The 20,062-nt window shown below is 36.4% G+C and overlaps 1 protein-coding gene across 10 annotated transcripts in view; it reads left to right on the plus strand.

Moving 5' to 3' along the window:
- The window catches only part of RABGAP1L (RAB GTPase activating protein 1 like), a 755,410-nt gene that overhangs the window by 49,618 nt on the left and 685,730 nt on the right, over positions 1-20,062 (plus strand). For 8 of the 10 annotated variants that reach the window (XM_042925081.1, XM_042925080.1, XM_042925082.1 and 5 more), the window contains 2 exons: positions 15,423-15,603; positions 17,165-17,357. In XM_042925081.1, coding sequence (XP_042781015.1) covers positions 15,466-15,603; positions 17,165-17,357 — 331 coding nt within the window. In that variant the 5' untranslated portion in view covers positions 15,423-15,465. Of the gene's footprint in view, positions 1-15,422; positions 15,604-17,164; positions 17,358-20,062 lie in introns of those variants that run through there. The other 2 variants (XM_042925083.1, XM_042925084.1) reach the window with 2 other exon arrangements.

Consider the following 20,062-nt stretch of genomic DNA (forward strand, 5'->3'; position numbering starts at 1 on the left):
TTTTTTGATATTTAGGTGTTCGTACTGTAATGATTAAAGTGTGTATACGGTTTAGATCTTGTTTATAATAACTTTTAAGGGTTTCATGAAGTAATAACACATTATTGTCTAGTTCATTATGGAGTTATTTACTGTATTAAACCAGTCCTATAATGACTTTGCAGATTGTGATATTACTTTTGTCTTTTAGAACAGGAGAGACATAAATAATCCCTAGGTTGAAGGACTTGACTTAACGAGAGCAAATTTACGATAGGTGAATTTTTAACTCTTTGAAATGTGGTATAGTATTTTGGTTAATTAAGATGATTGTTTAGGTTACATGAAAACAAATCTTTATAAAATGAAAGTATTTGCAGTAATTAAAAAGGAATGAGATTATTTTGATCAGCAACAGGGTGCATTGTACTGTACTGGGAATTAATGGCATAAAAATATCTCTGGTACCTATTTCAGTTTGTTTTTATTAAGAATTTGAGATTTTGTGGCAAATAAGAGTAGAGGCAAGAGAAAAATCAAACTAAAATAGGTACTCGAGATGTTTTTATATAAGCTCTTATGTAGGTGGTAGCTAAAAATCTGGTATTCCTAGAATGTGAAACACATATATCACATCTTACTCTTTGGCACATTAGCAGGATAAGCTGGCATAAATAACAGCTTCTTTTCCTGATGGGAAATTTTATGCCTTTTTGTACTTTTAGTCCATTAGATTTTTATCTCTACTTGAATGTGAATTTAAAGAAACCCAAACATTTGTCTGTACACAAGCTAGATGGGTGGCTCTAAAAAAATTGTTTTTATTGTATAACCCCATAGGCTAATATCATTGGACTAGAGCAGACTTAATTAGCTGGGGAGATTGTTGAAACTGGTTCTAGAGGTGATAGAAATTATGTTTTGAAGGATTCAAGTTTTGTATATCTAGTTTATACTACCTTAGCATTTCTAAGATTTGAGTTTTCTATGCCTTAAAAATTTTTTTATTTACTTGACCTTTTCTGGGATTGAGATAGTGTTTGTTTCCTGCTGTATTTGTTTTCTAGTCAAATTGGTTCTTTATATTTTATTACTATTCCTTCTAATTATGTTTCAGTGTTATTTGGTACATAAAATTTCAGCCACATTTTCTTGTCCCTTTTGATTATATTTTGCATTTATATGAATGACCTTTGTAGAATAAAGTATGGTGCCTTTTATCTTGTTGAAAGATGAAAAGCCTTTTGAGGTGGTCCCCTTTCTGTTCCAGTCGTTCAAATCTGAGATCACTGTGCTATCACATTGCAGGCCATTTTTCCTTGACACTGAAGGAGGGCCTCACTTTGGTCATTTTCTTTTGTTTTAATTTGCTGTTGTCATTATGGAAGTTTCTAGGAACTGTTCTTTAATTTTGACATGTACTTTATTTTTTTCATCATATATTTGGGTGTCACGTGCTAGATGCTAAAGGAAATATAGGCTTTGTTTTTGTGGGTTTTTTTTTAAACTTACTTTCCATACTATTTATTTTTTTCTTCTATTTTGGCACATTTTAAGCATATAAAATACAAATTTCAAGCATAAAAAATTAGGGCGAATGATATAATATATAATCCTGTAACCTCTTATCAACTTTAGCAGTTATCAAATGATGACCAATCTAGTTTCCTCTGGGCCCACCCAGATTTTATGAAACAAATCTCAGACATCATGTTATTTAATTTGTAAATATTCACTATGCGTTTCCAGAAGACAAGGATTCTTTCATAACTATACCACCATTTTCATACTCAGAAATATTAACAATCATTTCTTAATATCATTGATTTGTCACTGTTCTCATTTTCCTTGCATAAATGGGAAATTTGGTGTGGAGGTCTCTAACATTTTAGTTTACTGTCTTATTTATTTTTTATTTTTTAAATATATATTTTTAATGTTTATATTTGAGAGAGAGATAGAGAGAGACACACAGCGAGAGCGAGAGTGAGCCTCTGAAGCAGGCTCCAGGCTCTGAACTGTCAGCATAGAGCCTGTCCTGGGGCTTGAACTCAGGGACTGCGAGATGATGACCTGAGCTGAAGTTGGAGGCCTAACTGAAGTTGGATGCCTACCTGATTGAGCCACCCAGGTGCCCCTACTGTTTTCTTTTACCTCAGGGGCACTTGGGTGACTCACTTGGTTAAGCATCTGACTCTTGATTTTGGCTCACATCAAGCTCTCTTGGTTGGTGAGATGGAGCCTCATCCACATCTGGCTCTGAACTGACAGTGTGGAGCCTGCTTGGAATTCTCTCTCTCTGTTCTTCCCCAACTCGTGTGCATTTGTGTGCGCTCTCTCTTCCAAAATAAATAATCTTTTTTTTTTTCTTTTTAAGGTTAATTTATTTTTGAGAGAGGGAGTGTGAGCGGGGGCGGGACAGAGGATACAAAATGGACTCCGTGTTGACAGCAGTGAGCCTGATGGGAAGCTCGAACTCACAAACTCTGAGATTGTGACCTGAGCTGAAGTCGGGTGCTTAACCGACCGAGCCACCCACATACCCTTAAAATAAATAAATAAACTTAAAAAAAGTTACCTCGTTATATCTTAAACCTATGGAAATTCTATATAATGACAAGTGTATGCTGGTTATTTGCCCAGCGAAAGAAACTGTCAATGCTGTTATCATCCTTTAGAGGGAAAGTTCTGATGAGGCTGTGGGGTATTAGATGGCTCTTTGGGTTTTAGGAACTTTGAATTTACTCACCTTGGGTAATCTAATTCATTTATTCTGCAAATATTTTACTGTCTGCTATATGCCAGACATTCTTCTAGGTGAATAAAACGAATATCCTTGCCTTTGAAGATGCTACATCCTAGTTGGAGAAACAGACAGTAAACAGTAAATATAATACAAAAGTAAATCAGATTGTATGTTAGAAAATAAGTGTTCTGGGAAAGAAAGAGTAAGCAGATCAGGATAAATGGGGGTTGGAAATTGGTGGTGGGGAAGCAGTATGAGATAAGACAATCAGGGCAGGTCTTTCAAGAGGATGAAATTTGAGTAAAGATGTGAAAAGGGAAGTAAACATGTTAGATATCTGGTTGAAGAGTGTTCTGTTTTGCAACAGCCAGAGCAAGCATGTCAAGTGGTTTAAGAGAAAGCAAGGAGCTTGTTTTAGATGGAATTGAGACTACAGGGGGGAGAACTGTAGGAGATAAGTCACAAAGATAAGGTAAGATGGGGTGGGGGAAGTGGTGAGGAGGGGTGACTTTATAGTGCAGATATTGAAGGTCACTTGGCTTTTATTATGAATAAGATGGGGAGCCATTGGAGAGTTGTTTTGATCAGGGGACTGGAAAGAACTAAATTAGAAGGATCATTCTGGTTGCTTTTGAAAATTGACCATAGGGGAGCAAGTAAAGAAGCAGAGAGAGTAGTTTTGAAGGCTTTTAGAATAATATAGGTAAGAGATGATAGTAGGTGGGGCTGGGGCTTGGTGGTGGCAGTGGTAGTGGTGAGAAATGGATGATTTCTGGATGTAATTTGGAGGTAGAACCAAAGTAATTTTCAGATGTTGTAGATGTAAGGTGAGGGAGTGGAGAGAGAGAGGGAGTTAGTTTGAGGAAGGAGAAAAAGAGAACAAGAGGAGTAGCATGACTGATAATTTTGTCCAGAGTAACTAGAAGGGTGGAGTTGCCATCAACTGAGATGAGAAAATCTTCAGGAGGGTGGTGTGGAGTGAGGATAGGTGGGTTAGGGGCAAGGTTGGAAGTATGGTTTCTGAGTATGTTGAATTTGAAATGTCTCATAGATATCCATTTGGAGGAGACTACTATGTAACTATGCTTGCCAAATAATGTGTTGAACATCAGCAACAACAGTGAATGCTTGTTAAAAAATTAACTGGAAGAATCTAGTTAATGGAGTGGCATTAGAACCTGGGGCTCTAATATTCCTGTCTCTGCCCTCAGTGTGCAGCAAGTGTACTGTGGCTTGTGATCCAAGATTCAAAGGCATGACAACTACCAAGATGGACATCAACATGCACATTCAACAACATGAGAAACTGTCAGATACTGGATTTCTGAGGACTTATTTTTTTTATCACACCTTGCCTATTTAAAACCTCAGAACACATTTAAAAACATCTGCTAGTAGGTGGGATAGTCAATAGAAATGGTTATGGAGTCATTGAATAACTTGTTCTTCTAACTATATAAAGTATCTTCGGGTTTTGTTTGCCTCGTGAGAGTGCAAATTTGTAAAGTAGAAAAATCTAGTACTAGAACAGTTTTTACTTTGAATTATTTTTCCAATGAACAGGGACTTAGTTTATAGTTTATAGTTTCAATTTAGCAAGGACCCGCTTCCCTTTTGCTTTTGTAGATGCATGACGTTATATAATAGAAACTCTTACGAAATGTTAGGTACATGTCAAAATATTTCCTAAATATTAAACTTCTTGAGATTATTCTGTGCCTTTGTGTTTGTTTTATTTGTGCAACACAATTTGGAAGTCCTTTTTTTAGGATTTCAAAACTTTTTTTCATACTACTTAACTTTCCTCATAAGCACCCCATTGAATCATTTTACTGAAAAGATTAGAAAGTAGTCTGAAGTATAGTACCTCTTCTTTGTTATAAATTTACCAAATCAAGGAAGAAAATGCCTCTTCTTGAAACCTAGTTAACTTGAGGGATTTTCAAGAACTCTAATTCTTTTATGTGGCTCACTAATTCTTGCAGAACTAGACAGAGATAAATGCGTAAAACATACAAACGTTCACACTGTATGCCAAGAAGCATTTGGGTTTTATGTATTTAAATTTCTTCTGAGGGTTAAAAGGTGTTAAGTCAGGCATATCTCAGAAACATTCAGTGTTATACTAAACCCAGAGGGCTCTGTGCTTCAAAGACAGAGATCAGATCTTTGTCTGTAGACTTAATAGGAAAAGAAAAACAATTAAAAAATATCACTTGACTTCTTTTCTTTAGTTGTGTTGGTGCAATGACCGAGGTGTCCTTCACTGCTGATCTTGTGTGGATCAAATCTCTTAGTCTTTCTCTTAACTGTAGGAACCAGGTCTGGTTGCCAAGTTCACGAAGTTTTGGTTGCTACCTTGATTCTCTCTGCTATACCCAACAAATTGGTAATTAGCATTTCCTCTGTTAGTGCCAGTTATTGTGGCGAAACACAGTAAACATGAATTCACTTCTTTTTCCTCTTAATTCTGCTTGGTGTTATATTTTGGTATACTTTGATAGACTGTGTTATGTGAGAGCAGAAGAGACAATTGATTGGAATCAAATGTTTGTAATAGTGTAATAATTACCAGTCTTTGGAAAGGTAATATGCTAGTAAATAGATTTCTCAGTTGAGGATTTCTACGTTTTGTTTCAGGCTCTGTAACTTGTTAGATTATTTAATTTCTCTGTGCTGTAGCTTTTTAAAGAAATATTTGTTCTTCAAATATTCAGAAGATAAATGATGTGTAGAAGCTAGAGCTTAGAGATCTTGGAGATTAACTAGTCCAATACCTTATTTTCAGATAAAGAAAACAAGTGTGTTCATAGAAGTGAGATGCCTTTTCTCATGGATACATTGGGCCAGAAAGAACTGTGATATGTGCTTTATGCAGTATCATACAAGATACCAAGTGTTAGATGGTGACCCACATATCACAAAACTTCGGTTTTATTATATCAAGGGGGGATATAAGTATACAGTGGATACTTTAGTGATGAACTCTTCTGTCTTGTGATGATTTTTTTTCCCCCCTTGACCATATGCCTGTATCTGCTGGGCACAAAACTGATTATTAGTCTTAAGCCAAGTTTATGGGACTCTGAATTGTACAGACCTTGGTTTTCCAGGAAGTAAGTGACTATATAATTTTATCAACCTTACTCTTGAATAGATGGCATATATAATAATGGCAGAAAAGCCAAGAGAAAAATATAAAGTCAAATGCCATTAAAATTTTTGAGTATATTTTCAAAATATTTTTCATTTAGGGGCACCTGGGTGGCTCAGTCGGTTAAGCATCTGACTCTTGGTGTTTCAGCTCAGGTCATGATCTCATGGTTCGTGAGTTTGAGCCCTGTGCCGGGCTCTGCACTGACTGTGCAGAGCCTTCTTGGGATTCTTAACTTTTCCCTCTCTCTCTACCCCTCCCCCACTCATATTTGTGTTCTCTCTCTCTCTCTCTCTCTCTCTCCTTCTCAAAAATAAATAAATAAACTTAAAAAAAAAATTGGGTGCCCGATGGTTCAGTTGGTTAAGCATCCGACTTCAGGGCAGGTCAAGATCTCATGGGCTGTGAGTTCAAGTCCCATGTTGGGCTCTGTGCTGACAGCTCAACACCTGGATCCTGCTTCAGATTCCATGTCTCCCTCTATCTGCCCCTCCTCTGCTCTCTCTGTCTCTTAAAATAAATAAACTTAAAAAAAACATTTTTTAAGGGGGTACCTGGGTGGCTCAGTTGGTTGGGCATCCGACTTTGGCTCAGGTCATGATCCAGTGGTTTGTGGGTTCAGGCCCCACATTGGGCTCTGTGCTGAGGGCTCAGAGCCTTGAGCCTGCTTCGGATTCTGTCTCCTTCTCTCTCTGTCCTTCCCCGGCTTGCACTCTTCCAACTAAGCCAGCCAGACACCCCTTTAAGTGAAGGCATTTAAAAACAGGTCAATGAATTAGTCAACCATTGCTGTGGCAATGCTACATAACAATGCTGAAATGTTTGCTGGCTTACAAAACAAATATTTAGGTTTTTAACTCATGGTTCTGTGGGTCTGGAGGGAGACTCTACCTCTTTCTGTGTATTGGATTCGGGTCTTTTTCACAAGTTGCATTTTGAGTCTTTTGGCTTCTTGGTCCACTATCATCATCAACATCTTCTTCCTTTTTTTTTTTTTTTTTTAATTAAAAAAAATTTTTTTTTAAAGTTTGTTTATTTTGAGAGAGAGAGAGCACAGTCAGGGGAGGGCAGAGACAGAGGAAGAGAGAGAATCCCAAGCAGGCTGTGTGCCGCCAGCACAGAGCCCGATGTGGGGCTCGAGCCCACGAAACTGTGAGATCATGACCTGAGTCAAAATCAGGAGTCAGATGCCCAATTGACTGAGCCACCCAGGTGCCCCTCTATTGCCTTTTAAACCATCCTTTGTAAGTACCACTTGTATTCTTCTTTTCCTCTGGTAATTATTTCAAGTAAGTCATTTCTCCCCTTTTTTTCTTTCATCAGATCAAGTATACTGTTTATCTGGGGAATTGTCAACTTTTTATATACTATCTTCTTCATTCACCTAGATTTTTGTCCTTATATTTACTATATGAAACTTATTAAAATATATCTTTTATGTCTTTTTGCTTGCATATAATTATATTAGGACTTATTAGGTTTCATGTGACAGAAACTCAACTTAAACTAACTTATGGGGCGCCTGGGTGGCTCAGTTGGTGAAGTTTCTGACTTCGGCTCAGGTCATGATCTCACAGTTTGTGAGTTCAAGCCCCGTGTCGGGCTCTGTGCTGACATCTCGGAGCCTGGAGCCTGCTTTGGATTCTGTGTCTCCTTCTCTCTCTGCCCTTCTTTGACTTATGCTCTGTCTCTCTCAAAAATAAATAAACAAAAAAAAAAATTTAACTATGCAGGGGTGCCTGGGTGGCTCAGTTGGTTAAGCGTCCGACTTCAGCTCAGGTCTAGATCTCTTGGTTTGTGAGTTTGAGTCCTGTGTCAGGCTCTGTGCTGACCGCTCAGAGCCTGGAGCCTGCTTCAGATTCTGTGTCTTCCCCTCTCTCTGCCACTCCCCGATTCACACTCTGTCTCTCAAAAATGAATAAATATTTAAAAAAAAATTATTAAACTAACTGATGGAAAAAGAATTTATTGAAAGGGATATTTCATAGAATTAAAGGAATAGTGGATTTACCAAGACTGAGGTTTGGAACAGATAGAGCTATACCTCAGGATTGTCTCAAACAAAATGGTAGGGACTCGACTAAGACTCTCCTGCTTGTCTGGCTTTAGGATATACTTATCTCTTTCATTGCATATTGACCTTCTTCATATGGGGGAAAACATGGCTACCACCAATTCTTAGTTTATCTAAAAAATTTCTGTTCTAAGACAGACAACTGTCATGATGAAGTCTTTGGTCACCAGTCCAAAAATCTTAGGAATTGGGTTAATTGGTCTAAGTAGTTTGGATTCAGTGCCCATCTTTGGAACTGTTTGGCCATGGTGTTGAGGTTTCTATAAAAAACATGAAATTTGAACAGAGGGAAGGCTTATTTTCAGAAAAAAAGGTCTTGAGATTATTGCTGGACAAAAAAAAAAAAAAAAAAAAAAAAAGGTATCCACTAAAGTAATGTGAATTACTAAGGCCCTTTTGTGCCCCTTTGTGCAGGAGTATACTTGCATACATCTATTCATGTTGGTGTGGCTCTTGCCTGAGAACTGGAATAATGGATGGACTGTTTAGTAAATAGGAACTATGGTAGTTTTTTTTTTTTTTCCCCTCAAGACTGGATGGTTTTTTTTAAAGCACAGAATAATTATAGTTGGTAAATGTTGTTCCAGATTATTCTGTTTTCTTATTGTAAATTAAGACTATTTCGTGTTTCCAGTGTTGTAACAGGCCTACTATAGTCATTTGAATTCTCATGCCTAATAGAACTTGCAGCTTATCCTGTCCAATTTTGACTCACACTCATATATTCAGGGTTCTATTTTAGTTCAAGAGCTACTTGAAAATGAATAGGTGCAAACACATAATCTAAAAGCAAGAAGCTGGCTAACCACATTTGGCACAAAAAGAAATTGGACCATGTGCACCACGATTTTATACTTTTGAATGTGTTCAGTTATTTTGGGAAGAAGATAGCTTCCAGTTAGACTCTGCTAAATGTTGCTACACTGTTTCTAGTGTATATGTGAAAATTGTAGTTTTAGGCATCCAAGTGAGGTGTTAATTTAAAATATATTGCTCATTTCACAAAAATGATGTGGACTTAAAGTGAGAATTAAAAGCCATTTCACTGGGTAGAATTGGTAGAATTGCTATCGGTGTGGGGATAAGCGTGTGTTTAAGTGATTCAGTCAATCAAAAATATTTATTGAACTCCTTTGAGAAGGGAAACAGGGGATGAATAGAAAAAACACACATCAGATTTTCTGTAGGACTGATAAGTTTCCTGTCCCTTATTCTCTTGTACCTTTAAAATGCCTAAAGAATAAAAATGTGTATGCCAACACTGTAGTTCCCAGTATTTTTTTTGGTCAGATTTTACAGTCTAACTTTTGGATTATAATAGGGTAGCCTTTTAACCAAATGCCTTTAAAAGTCGTTTTGCTTTTGTGCACTGTTCTGTTTTACATGCTGAGTTGAAATGGATGTATTAGTCTTGAGTTCATAGAACAGTGAGCTCCATATTATTTAAAAGACCCCTGCAAGTTTTCCAGCTGCTCTTTCTTTTGACTGGAAGAAATAATAGTAGATTGCCATAAAGAGAAAGTAACATTAGCATATTAGCATATTGCTTCATAGTAGTAGATTTAATAAATTATGTTTTGAATTGACTTGTGAAATGGAATTCTTCAGCACATCACATGGAATGAGAATCTTAAGATTAAGTGACTTTAGAATTCATTCAGTCCAACTTCCTATCTGATGCGGGAGTCCATTCTGCTACATCCAAGATAATTGACTTGTTTATTAAGCAGATATTTTTTGAGCCCATGTTATCTGTATTGGCACTGTGCTGGGGATGTGTTGGTGAGTAAAATAAAGATAGACATGGTCCCTGCATGTCCCCTAACAACTTGTAGTTGAGTGCTCAGTTGATCATTCAGTCTTAGCAGGTAGGGAAAAATTGACATGTTGACAATATTGAGCTTCTAATCCATGAACATTGAGTATCTCTTAATTTATTTAGATCTTTTAAATTTCTTTCATAAGTGTTTTATAGATTTATTACTTATAGATCTTATATGTATCTTGTTAAGTTTATACCTAAGTATTTCATCTTTTTGTGATATGGTAAATGGTACTGCTTTTTTAAAACTTCAGTTCCAATTGTTCATTGTATGTAGGGAAGAAATCGACATTTGTTTACCTTGTATCCTGTGACCTTCCTGTACTTATTTGTTGTAGGAAGTTGTTTTTGTTCTTGTAGATTCTTTGGGATTTTCTACATAGATAATTATGTAATCTGTGAATAGAGACTGTTTCATTCTTCCTTTATGATCTCTATACTTTTGTTTCTTATGGTGTTGAATCAGAGTCGTGAGAGAGGGCATCCTTGTGTTGTTCCAAGTCTTAAGGGGAAAGTGCCCAGTTTCATAATTAAGTATGTTAGCTGTAGGTTTTTTGTAGATACTCTTAGTCAAGTTGAGGAAGTTTCATCAATCGCTAGGTTGCTGAGAGTTTTTATTTTGATCATGAATGAGTGTTGGATTTTGTCAAATGCATTTTGTGTGTAACTGACATGATCATGATTTTTCTTTAGCTTATTTTGATATGTTTTATTACATTGATTAATTTTTGAATGTTGTCAGTCTTACCTTGGGTGTAATTCTTTTTACATATTGTTGAATATAATTTTATAATATTTTGTGGGGCAGAGAGGGTGACACAGAATCCGAAGCAGGCTTCAGGCTCTGAGTTGTCAGCACAGAGCCTGATGCCAGGCTTGAACTCAAGAACTGTGAGGTTATGACCTGAGCTGAAGTTGGACACTTAACCCACTGAGCCATCCAGGTGCTCCTGAAATATTTTAAAGTGTTGGCTTTGCATTCTCAGATTTTTGTATTTGTGTGCAAGTGTGCAAATTTAGTAAACATCTGCATTGAGGTTCAAAGAAATGGAAATGTTCAACCAAATAAAGTAGCATTGGGCAAACTTCTAAAAGTATTCTTAAGGCCCTTGGAGGCAGGGTTTTATGCTTGTAATGAGAGCTGACTTAATTCTGAGGAACATGAGAAATTCTGGGCTGTTTTGAAGAGATCACAAAATTACTTTTGGTAAACTAATAGTTTTCTTGTTAGCCTGGCAGAATATCTAACATTTTCTTGGGCTAAAGAAAACCTCTTAAAAATGGACATCTTATTTGAATTGTATAGCCATTAGTATTCATTAACATGCTGATTTATTTATTTATTAAAAATTTTTTTAAAATGTTTTATTTTTGAGAGAGAGGGAGAGAGAGAGCGCGAGCATTAGTGGGGGAGGGGCAGAGAGAGAAGGAGACACAGAATCCAAAGCAGGCTCCAGGTTCTGATCTGTCAGCACAGAGCCTGACACGGGGTTTGAACTTGCAGACTGTGAGATCATGATCAGAGCCGAAGTCAGCTGCTTAGCTCACTGAGCCACCCAGGCGCCCTTAGCATGCTGATTTAGAGTTAATGGCCAGGGTAGATATTTATCACTTACACAAAAAGAAATTTTTTCTTTCTTTTTTTTTTTTTTTTTTTTTGAGAGAGAGAGCGCACGTGTGCGTGTTAGTAGGGTAAAGGGGCAGAGGTAGAGAATCTCAAGCAGGCTCCATGCTCACCAGGGAGCCCAGCACGGGGCCAGATCCCACCACCCTGGGATCATGACCTAAGCTGACTGAAATCGAGAGTCGGACACTCAACTGAGTGAGCCACCCAGATGCCCCAAAGAAGAATGTCTTGGGAGAAGACATAACTTTTGATGGAGAGAGGAGAGGTGTGGAGAAGGTTCATTGTTATGTAGTGACAGATACCAACCCTCAGTCTCTAGGAATAGGTGAGGAAACTTCAAGAGACAGTATAATGTAGTGGTTCAGAGCATGTTCTTTGAAGTCTGAATACTGGTTTGAATCTTGGCTCTGCATTTGTTTTTTGTGAGAACTTTAGCCTGATTGGTGCTTTTAACAACAAATTGTTCGACGCATTTATTGAATATCTACTATGTACTAGCTGCTACACTAGGCATATGATATTCTCAGGTAAATGAAAGAGTTGGAATTTGGGTTTATTTAGATAGCTTTAGCATCAGGGGGGTGGCCTCAGGCTTCCCCGCCTTCTTTTCTATATCTCATCTTATCCTGCTCTCACCCATGCTCACTGTGATCTAGCTATTATGGCCTCCTTTCTCATAAGCCTTTTCTCATATCTGGGCTTTTTGTATTTGTTGTTTCTTCTACTTGAAGTTCTTTTCCCCTAGGTCTTTCCATGGCTTACTCATTCTTATTAAGCCCAAACGTCAACTGGGTCCATATTGCCTCCTGTCTTCTCATTACCTTTCATAGTATATATTCCAGTACGTGATCTTGATTTATTTTTTTCTATGTTATTTCTTTCTTCCATAAGAATGTTAGCTCTAGGAAGACTGGAACTAAATTGGTCTTATCATTTAGTCTCCAGGTCCCATGATTGTTTCTAGTGCATCGTAGAGACTCATTAAATATTGAATGAAAGCTGATACCTTAGGAGTCAGCCATATGAAAGGAGGCAAGAGCTAAGACCCTATAGTGTAAAAGAACTTTCGGTAATTAAAGAGCTGTAATGGTAAAGTGACAGAAGGAAAGGTGTGTTGGGCTTTGTAAGTCCTAGCATAATTTGGATTTTATTTGAATTTTAGTGAAAAGATTAAAAAAATTTTTTTTAAGTTTATTCATTTTGTGAGAGGGTTAGAGACAGCGTGAGTGGGGGAGGGGCAGAGAGAGAGGGAGGGAGAGAATCCCAAGCAGGCTCTGCGCTGCCAGTGCAGAGCCCAATGTGAGGCTGGAACCCATGAGACCGAGAGATCATGACCTGAGTGGAAACCAGGCTTAACTGACTGGGCCACCTAGGCGCCTCAGTGAAAACATTTTAGAGTAGAGTTCTAATGTAATCTAATTTATTTTCTGAAAGATTTCTTTGGCATCTCTGTGAAGAATAGATTAGGGGAAGAGAGGACTGGAAGTAGGACTTGGGTTAGGAGACTTTTTTAGTAGATGAGAACATTGCCTGGATTAGGTTGATAAAAATGTCCATGAAGAAATGGGATAGATGTGGGATTTATTTTGGAAGTGGGGCTAACATGACATGCTTATGGGAGGAATGAAGAAGTAGAGATGAATTAAGAATGATATCCAAATTACTTATTTGAGCAACTTGGTAGAAAGTGGTGTTATTAACTGAAATGGGAAATCTGAATGAGAAATTTGGAGGAGATGTTAGGAATTACATTTGGGTCACATTTAAGTTATTGATAAGAATTCCACATGGAAATATAAAGTAGAAAGTTGGGGGGCGCTTGGGTGGGTCAGTCGGTTAAGCATCTGACTTTGGCTCAGGTCATGATCTCACAGTTTGTGAGTTCAAGCCCCACGTCCGGCTCTGTGCTGACAGCTCAGAGCCTGGAGTCTGCTTCAGATTCTGTTTCTCTCTCTCTCTCTCTGCCCCTTCCTTGCTTATTCTCTCTCTCTCTCTCTCTCTCTCTCTCTCTCTCTCTCAAAAAAAAAAAAAAAAAAAAAGTTGGATTCCAAATGAAGAATTTAGAGGACATTTGGGTTGGGAGAGAAATTTGGGAGACTATTAGGTATAACTGGTATTTAAATACATGGCAATGAGAGATACTGCTTAGAGAGATGTGTGTGGCAAGGAGTCACAAGTTCAGAACTTGAACTTGGGGAATTTCCAGCATTTAGATGTTAAGTTGAGGAGTGGCAGCTTGGGCTTGAAGAAGGATTGGCCACAGAAAGAATATCTGGAATGTGTAGCGTCTTGGTAATCAAAGATTCTTGGGGCAGCCTGGAAGGGCAAAGACGTGGCCTCTAACACATACTGTTTTCAGAAACATTTACTTGCAAAATGAAAAATCTTTAGAGGACAGAAAAATGTGCTTGAAGGATTTAACATTTAAAAGGAAGGATATTCACATGTCCAACAGAATGAAATGATGGCTAGCTAATTACACTATCCTAGAATAGTTACTCTTTATTTTAAAGTTACTGGGAATTTTGAGTTTCAATGAAGATGGAAGTAATTATTAAAGTGTAACTGGAAGCTGAGAGTAAATCTTTTTTTTTTTTTCTTTTTTTTGCCAAGAATAATGGTGTTAGTGTCACCTAAAGGCAAAATGAGATATTGCAGCCATATTTATGTGGGGCAGAGAACAGAATAACTTAATTGGAACGAGAAAAAGAACAATTCTGGGCAATTTTAAGGCATGCATCAGCAGACTTAGAGAGTCCTGTGTTCTTTAGCCCCAGTTTACTTGTTCTACCCCTCTATCACATTACCCCTTTGGTCACTGAGCAGATTAATACACCGTTCTCTTTTGTCTTTTACATTTCAGCTCAGATATTTCCCTGAGTTCTTTCCTACCACCTTACTTAAAGTTGTCCCTATGCTTTTTGTAGCTAGTCATTGTTACAATAACATATTTTATCTTCTTCATAGCCTTTAGAGTGATTTGGAATTACATTTGCTTACTTGCTTGATTTCTTACTGGATGTAAGCTCCAGGAGAGCAGGCAACTTGTCTGCCTTAGTCACTCCTATAACCCTAATGCTGAGTACTGTGTTTGTTATGTAGCACACAGGTTCAGTTAAATTAGCAGTGTGAATATTTGAACTTCTGGAAGTGATAGACATTGTTGAGTTTCTGTGGTGTACAGATCTATCCAGAAAGCAGAATTACACTGTATTTACACTGTTTGTCATATGAATGCAATGTGAAAGACTTGGCCTTTTCCCCACCCCCTTGTGCTGATAAGTGGTAGTGTGTCTGGAAAAGAAAAGATACATGGCTTAGTGTATTGAATTCTTTTTTTTTTAATTTTTCTTTATTTTTGGGAGAGCGCAAGTAGGGGAGGGGCAGAGAGAGGGGGACCAAGGATCTGAAGTGGGCTCTGCACTAGCAGGCTGATAGCAGCAAGCCGAGCCCATACAGGCTTGATACCACAATTGCGAAATCATGACCTGAGCTGAAGTCAGATGTTCAACTGACTGAGCCACCCAGGTGCCCCTGGGTGTTGAATTCTTATTAATTAGTCAACTTACGTGACACAAAGATATTTTAAGGTACAATACTTTTAGGAGATACGTTTTTGTAAACATTTGGATTTAATTATAAAGTAATTTCAGTGACTTTGTGTATGAATTTGGTTTCTAGTATCATGCTTAATTATTTCCTCTATTAAAAAAGAACAAAAATAGTATTTCTAGGAGAAATGAATCAAGCAGTGGTAAATCTGTTTAGTTGAGATATGGGCGGGTTTGTGTTGTTTTTCAGGGCACAATATGGTTCTTTTAGTCTGGGAATTCAGGGTGAAGGGAGTACATTTGCATTATGTGGCCCAGTCCAAGAAGGTAGCCTCCCTAGTTTTGAGATAATTATCTAGCCAACAGAATTCTTTTTCATGTGAACCATTTTTAAAGGCTGAATATTGATCATGTTCTTATTCATGCTGTTTGTTTTGTTTTGTTTTGTTTTGTTTTTAAATCTCTGTAGTTTTGACCAGGTGGATGTGGGAAGAGAAGTTTGTAGAATTGAAATGGAGGTCAGAGCTTCATTACAGAAGGTTAGTGGGTCATCAGATTCTGTGGCTACACTGAACAGTGAAGAATTTGTTTTGGTTTCTCAGCATGCAGATGATACGTCTACAAAAGATGATGAAAAACCTGAACTGAAGGTATTTCTTTCTTTCTTGCTTTTGTTTATTTACAGATGATACTATTTTAAATTATTATTTTTTTTAATGAGGTGAGACTGATCTTGAGAGATGTGTAAAATACGAAGGTTTTTCTCAAATACTGACCTTGAATAACATCAGTCTTTGATTTATGCAGAAGCTAATTATTTGGTTTGTGTATTTTTAAAGTTTTTTGCTTTTGGTTCTTTATTTTTTAATTCGTAATTTTAGGAAGAAGGAATAGAAAGGAAAATAGAAAGAAAAGGATAATTGGGGAATTTGCCTTAAATTTATATAAGATTTAACCATTATCTGGATATTTTTGTCTCTCTTGCTGCTGGATTTTTAAAGTTAATTACATAAATAGTTATGTTTTATTTGTACTTAAGAAACAACTGTATGGTTTTTATGTTTTAAATCAGCTGGTAGCATTCTAGTATATGATTGAATAGGTGGCTTGTCTGAATTAAAAAAAAAATTTAATGTTTATTTTTGAGAGAGAGAGTGGGGGAGGGGACAGAGAGAGGGGGAGACAGGATCTGAAGCTCGGGGCTGACAGGAGGGAGCCCGATGAGGGGTTTGAGATCGTGACCCGAGCTGAAGTTGGGTGCTTAACTGACTGAGCGACCCAAGTGCCCCTTGCCTGAATATTTTTAAAGTATATGTCTTACATTTTTAGCAATTGAGTTTTTATTTGAATGTGACCCGTTTTCAAATTTTTGTTGTCTTTCCTAACTCAAAGAAAAAGAATCAAACAAACCCAGGTATACATGCATGAGAATTGCATAAACACCCTCTAGAAACAGGAGTAGAGAAATTAGTCTGATATGCTACATACTGTTTGACTTTTATTTAGTATTAACTATGGCATCAAAAGTATATATGAATCTAATAAAATTTTATAGAAATTATAGTATTAAATACCCATTTTACATTATGCTGAGTATATATAGTTTTATAAGTGTTTTAGAATAGTGGTTTTATTTAAATTTAAGTAATATGTATTTAAATAAATGGCTTTAAATGTATTTAAATATTTGCATTGAAAAATAAATATCTGCATTTTACTTAGTGTGTTTAATTTAAGACCTTTATTAGGCTTTTGATCTCACCTGCTTTTAAGAGAAGGATGAGTCAACTTAAATGTAAAAAAAATTACCAAGCAAGCAAAATTCGTAAAGAAATCACAAATACGTTTATGCTATGATAACAAGAAATATGGCCTTTTGAATAACAGTCACAGTAGACAGTGTCCACTTAAACTTACCTGTTTTTCCCTTTAAAACACATAAATTTAAGATTACCTGGTTTTTAGAATGTGTTATTAAGGAAAAGAAGAAAAAGAAAGAAAAATCTCTGTAAATTAGATCTTAGATCAGATACAGTTAGGTACAAGTGTATAAATTCTTGGTATTCAGTAACTTAGATTTAAATTTAAAATTTCAATTGTTTTAATTTCTTCTAGAAACAAAATATTAGAAATAGAAATAAAAGATTAGAAACCTTGAAAAGTCCAGAACCATAATATGATTGAAACAGAATCATCTTGCTTTGTCTATAGATTGTTTCTAATGGTGACGAACAGTTGGAAAAAGCCATGGAAGAGATTCTGAGAGATTCTGAGAAAGGGCAAAGCAGTCCTCTTGCTGATTGTCAGAGTTCCAGTGAGAGTTCAGACCATTCATTTGGAGATGTTTCAGCCAGCCGAACAAATAAGCCATCTCTTCAGTTAATTTTGGATCCATCGAATACAGGTACTGCATTGAACTTTTAGACATCATAAAAGAAATGGGATAAAGTGATCCTGAAAATTTTAAGATGAAAATTAAAAAAAATCCTATTAGCTTTGTTTTCTAAGATCAGGGCCACCAAGTTTTTGGTTCTGCTTAAGAGTTCCCACTTTGGTTCTTAATGGTTTTTTTTTGTTTCTCTACCTGTAAAATCAATGTCAATGTTATTTGAGAACAGGCACTATGTCTGAGTCTTCATTTTATTCCTGGTACTTGGCACATATTAGGCACTCAGTAAATACTTGGGTATCAGGAAATAGTGTAATGGGCACAGTGTTTCATATAATGTGCCTTTTTACTCAGTTTGGTTATTTAAAATTATCATTTGTGAAAATTCTAAGTAAAATAGCATATCAATTACATCAGTGTATTTGATAAGTGTATTGGGGTGCATGTGCTTCTTTGAATCAGCATTTTGTATCCTTTGGATAAATACCTAGTAGTGCAATTAAGCAATAGCCAAATTATGGAAGCACCCCAAATGCCCATTGACTGATGAATGGATAAAGAAGATGTGGTATATATACATAATGGAATACTATTAGGTGATGTAAAAGAATGAAATCTTGCCATTTGCAACAACATGGATGGAACTAGAGTATACTATGGTAAGTGAAATAAGTCAGAGAAAGATAAATATCATATGATTTTACTCGTGGAATTTGAGAGACACAATAGCTGAACATAGGGAAAGGGAAGGAAAAATAAGATAAAAACAGAGACAGAGGCAAACATAAGAGACTCTTAAATACAGAGAACAAAATGAGGGTTGCTGTAAAGGAAGTGAGTACGGGGATGAGTGAATGGGTGAGGGGCATGAAGGAGGGCACTTTTTGGGATGAGCACTGGGTGTCATGTGTAAGAGATGAATCACAGAGTTCTACCCCTGGAGCCAAGACTATACTGTATGTTAACTAACTTGAATTTAAATAAAAAAAATACACCGTGATAAAAATATAAATGCATCCATGATTGAGTAGGATTTGTAGTAGAAATATCAGCTTATAATGCAAAATGGTTTTGGGTACAAGAAAAGCCGAACAAAAACCAAAGCCACTTTCTATAGTTGGTTTAAATACTAGAGGCTCTGATTGTGGTTTTTTTGTAAACTTCTCAGCTTTTATCATCTCTTTTGTCACCTTTCTCTCCAACTGGCTTCCTTTATGGTCATAAAGTAGTTAGCAGAAATTGGTAAGTAAGGCCAGGCAATTTGTTGATGGCTGGTGGCGGAGACAAAGGCTCTCTTCTTTACCTATTGAACAAAAGTTGTGAGTTTCACTCAGTTGAACCATTTTATAGTAGTTAGGGAATCACATGAACTAGTAGGCCTTGGTTACATTCAAATCCCTCGATAAGTCACACTGACAGTCAAGATGAGATTATCTTGATTGGCTTAGAACCAGTGATCCATTTCTGAATGTTGGTGTGGTGTAAGTATAGATACAGGCCAGAGTGGTACACAGTGTGGCTATGATGGCCCTAAATTACATTGTACACAAAATTTATTCCTAGTGAATCAAATATTGAAATGTGAAAAATAAACCTATAAGAAGAAAATATTGGAGACTATTTTGTGATTGGGTAGGAAAAGCCATGTCATAAAATATAGTTTTATTTTAATACACAAAAACCTAAATCTTCTGAAAGAGAATGGTACCATAATAAATGGTTTTTTTTTTTTGCTTTGACCTGCATTAACTAAATTGTTAGATAACACATTTTAACACTAAAAAAGAAAGACACTCATATATCATAATCATGGGGTTTCCTCCAAATGGACCATTAATGTTAGGCACCCCAAATTGCAAGTTTTTGTGTTTTTTTTTTTTTTTTAACCTGTCCCACTGATACATCCTCAACCATTTTATATAATACATACAGCTTAATGACAGGGTAGGAGAAGATATTTATAATGTGTTGGGGGTCTTTAATAAAACCCTCTGATTTGGTGACTCACTATGAATACTTCTAGGTCTCAACATATAGTCATACAGCTAGAAGTAAGAACAAGAGAATTTAAGGTAAACATTTATGTATTTTAATTAAAAATGTAGGATTGGAAATAAACCTTAAAAAGCATTAATTTTTATTCTTGATGAAGGGAACATGAAAGATGATACTACTTATTATGCTTTGCTTTGCTTTACCTTTTGAATTTCTTAAATCTCTCTACCCCTTCCAAAAAACCTAAAGCATACTGATATCACATTTATATAATTATTTTTTGGTTAATATATTAATCAAAAGGAAGGAATACCTTTTATCTGCTAATGTAGCTGTGATGAGTTGTTGGAATTTTAATTATTCTTTACAGTGGCTTATGATTCTTAGTTCTGAGTATATTTGATAGGGACCATGTATTGTGTGCTCTTTTTGTGTTCTCAACACCCCTTACACTAAATACATTTTTAGAAAGATCTCAGTGGATAAGAAGAAATTTCCTTTGCTTTACAAGTAAGTTTTTAGTATTCTTTTCTAGTTACATATTTTTAGTTTTTATTTTCAATAAAGAGACATGTTATGCTCTGAATGTTCTTCTCCTCAGAATCCATGTTGAAATTCTAACCCTCAAGGCGATGATATTAGGAGGTAGGGAAGTGATTAGGGTCATGAGAGTGGAACCCTCATGATTGGGCTTAGTGCCCTTATGAAAGAGACCCCAGAAAGCT

This window comes from Panthera leo, chromosome F3 (assembly GCF_018350215.1).
Source record: "Panthera leo isolate Ple1 chromosome F3, P.leo_Ple1_pat1.1, whole genome shotgun sequence".
NCBI classification, from domain to species: Eukaryota; Metazoa; Chordata; class Mammalia; order Carnivora; family Felidae; genus Panthera; species Panthera leo.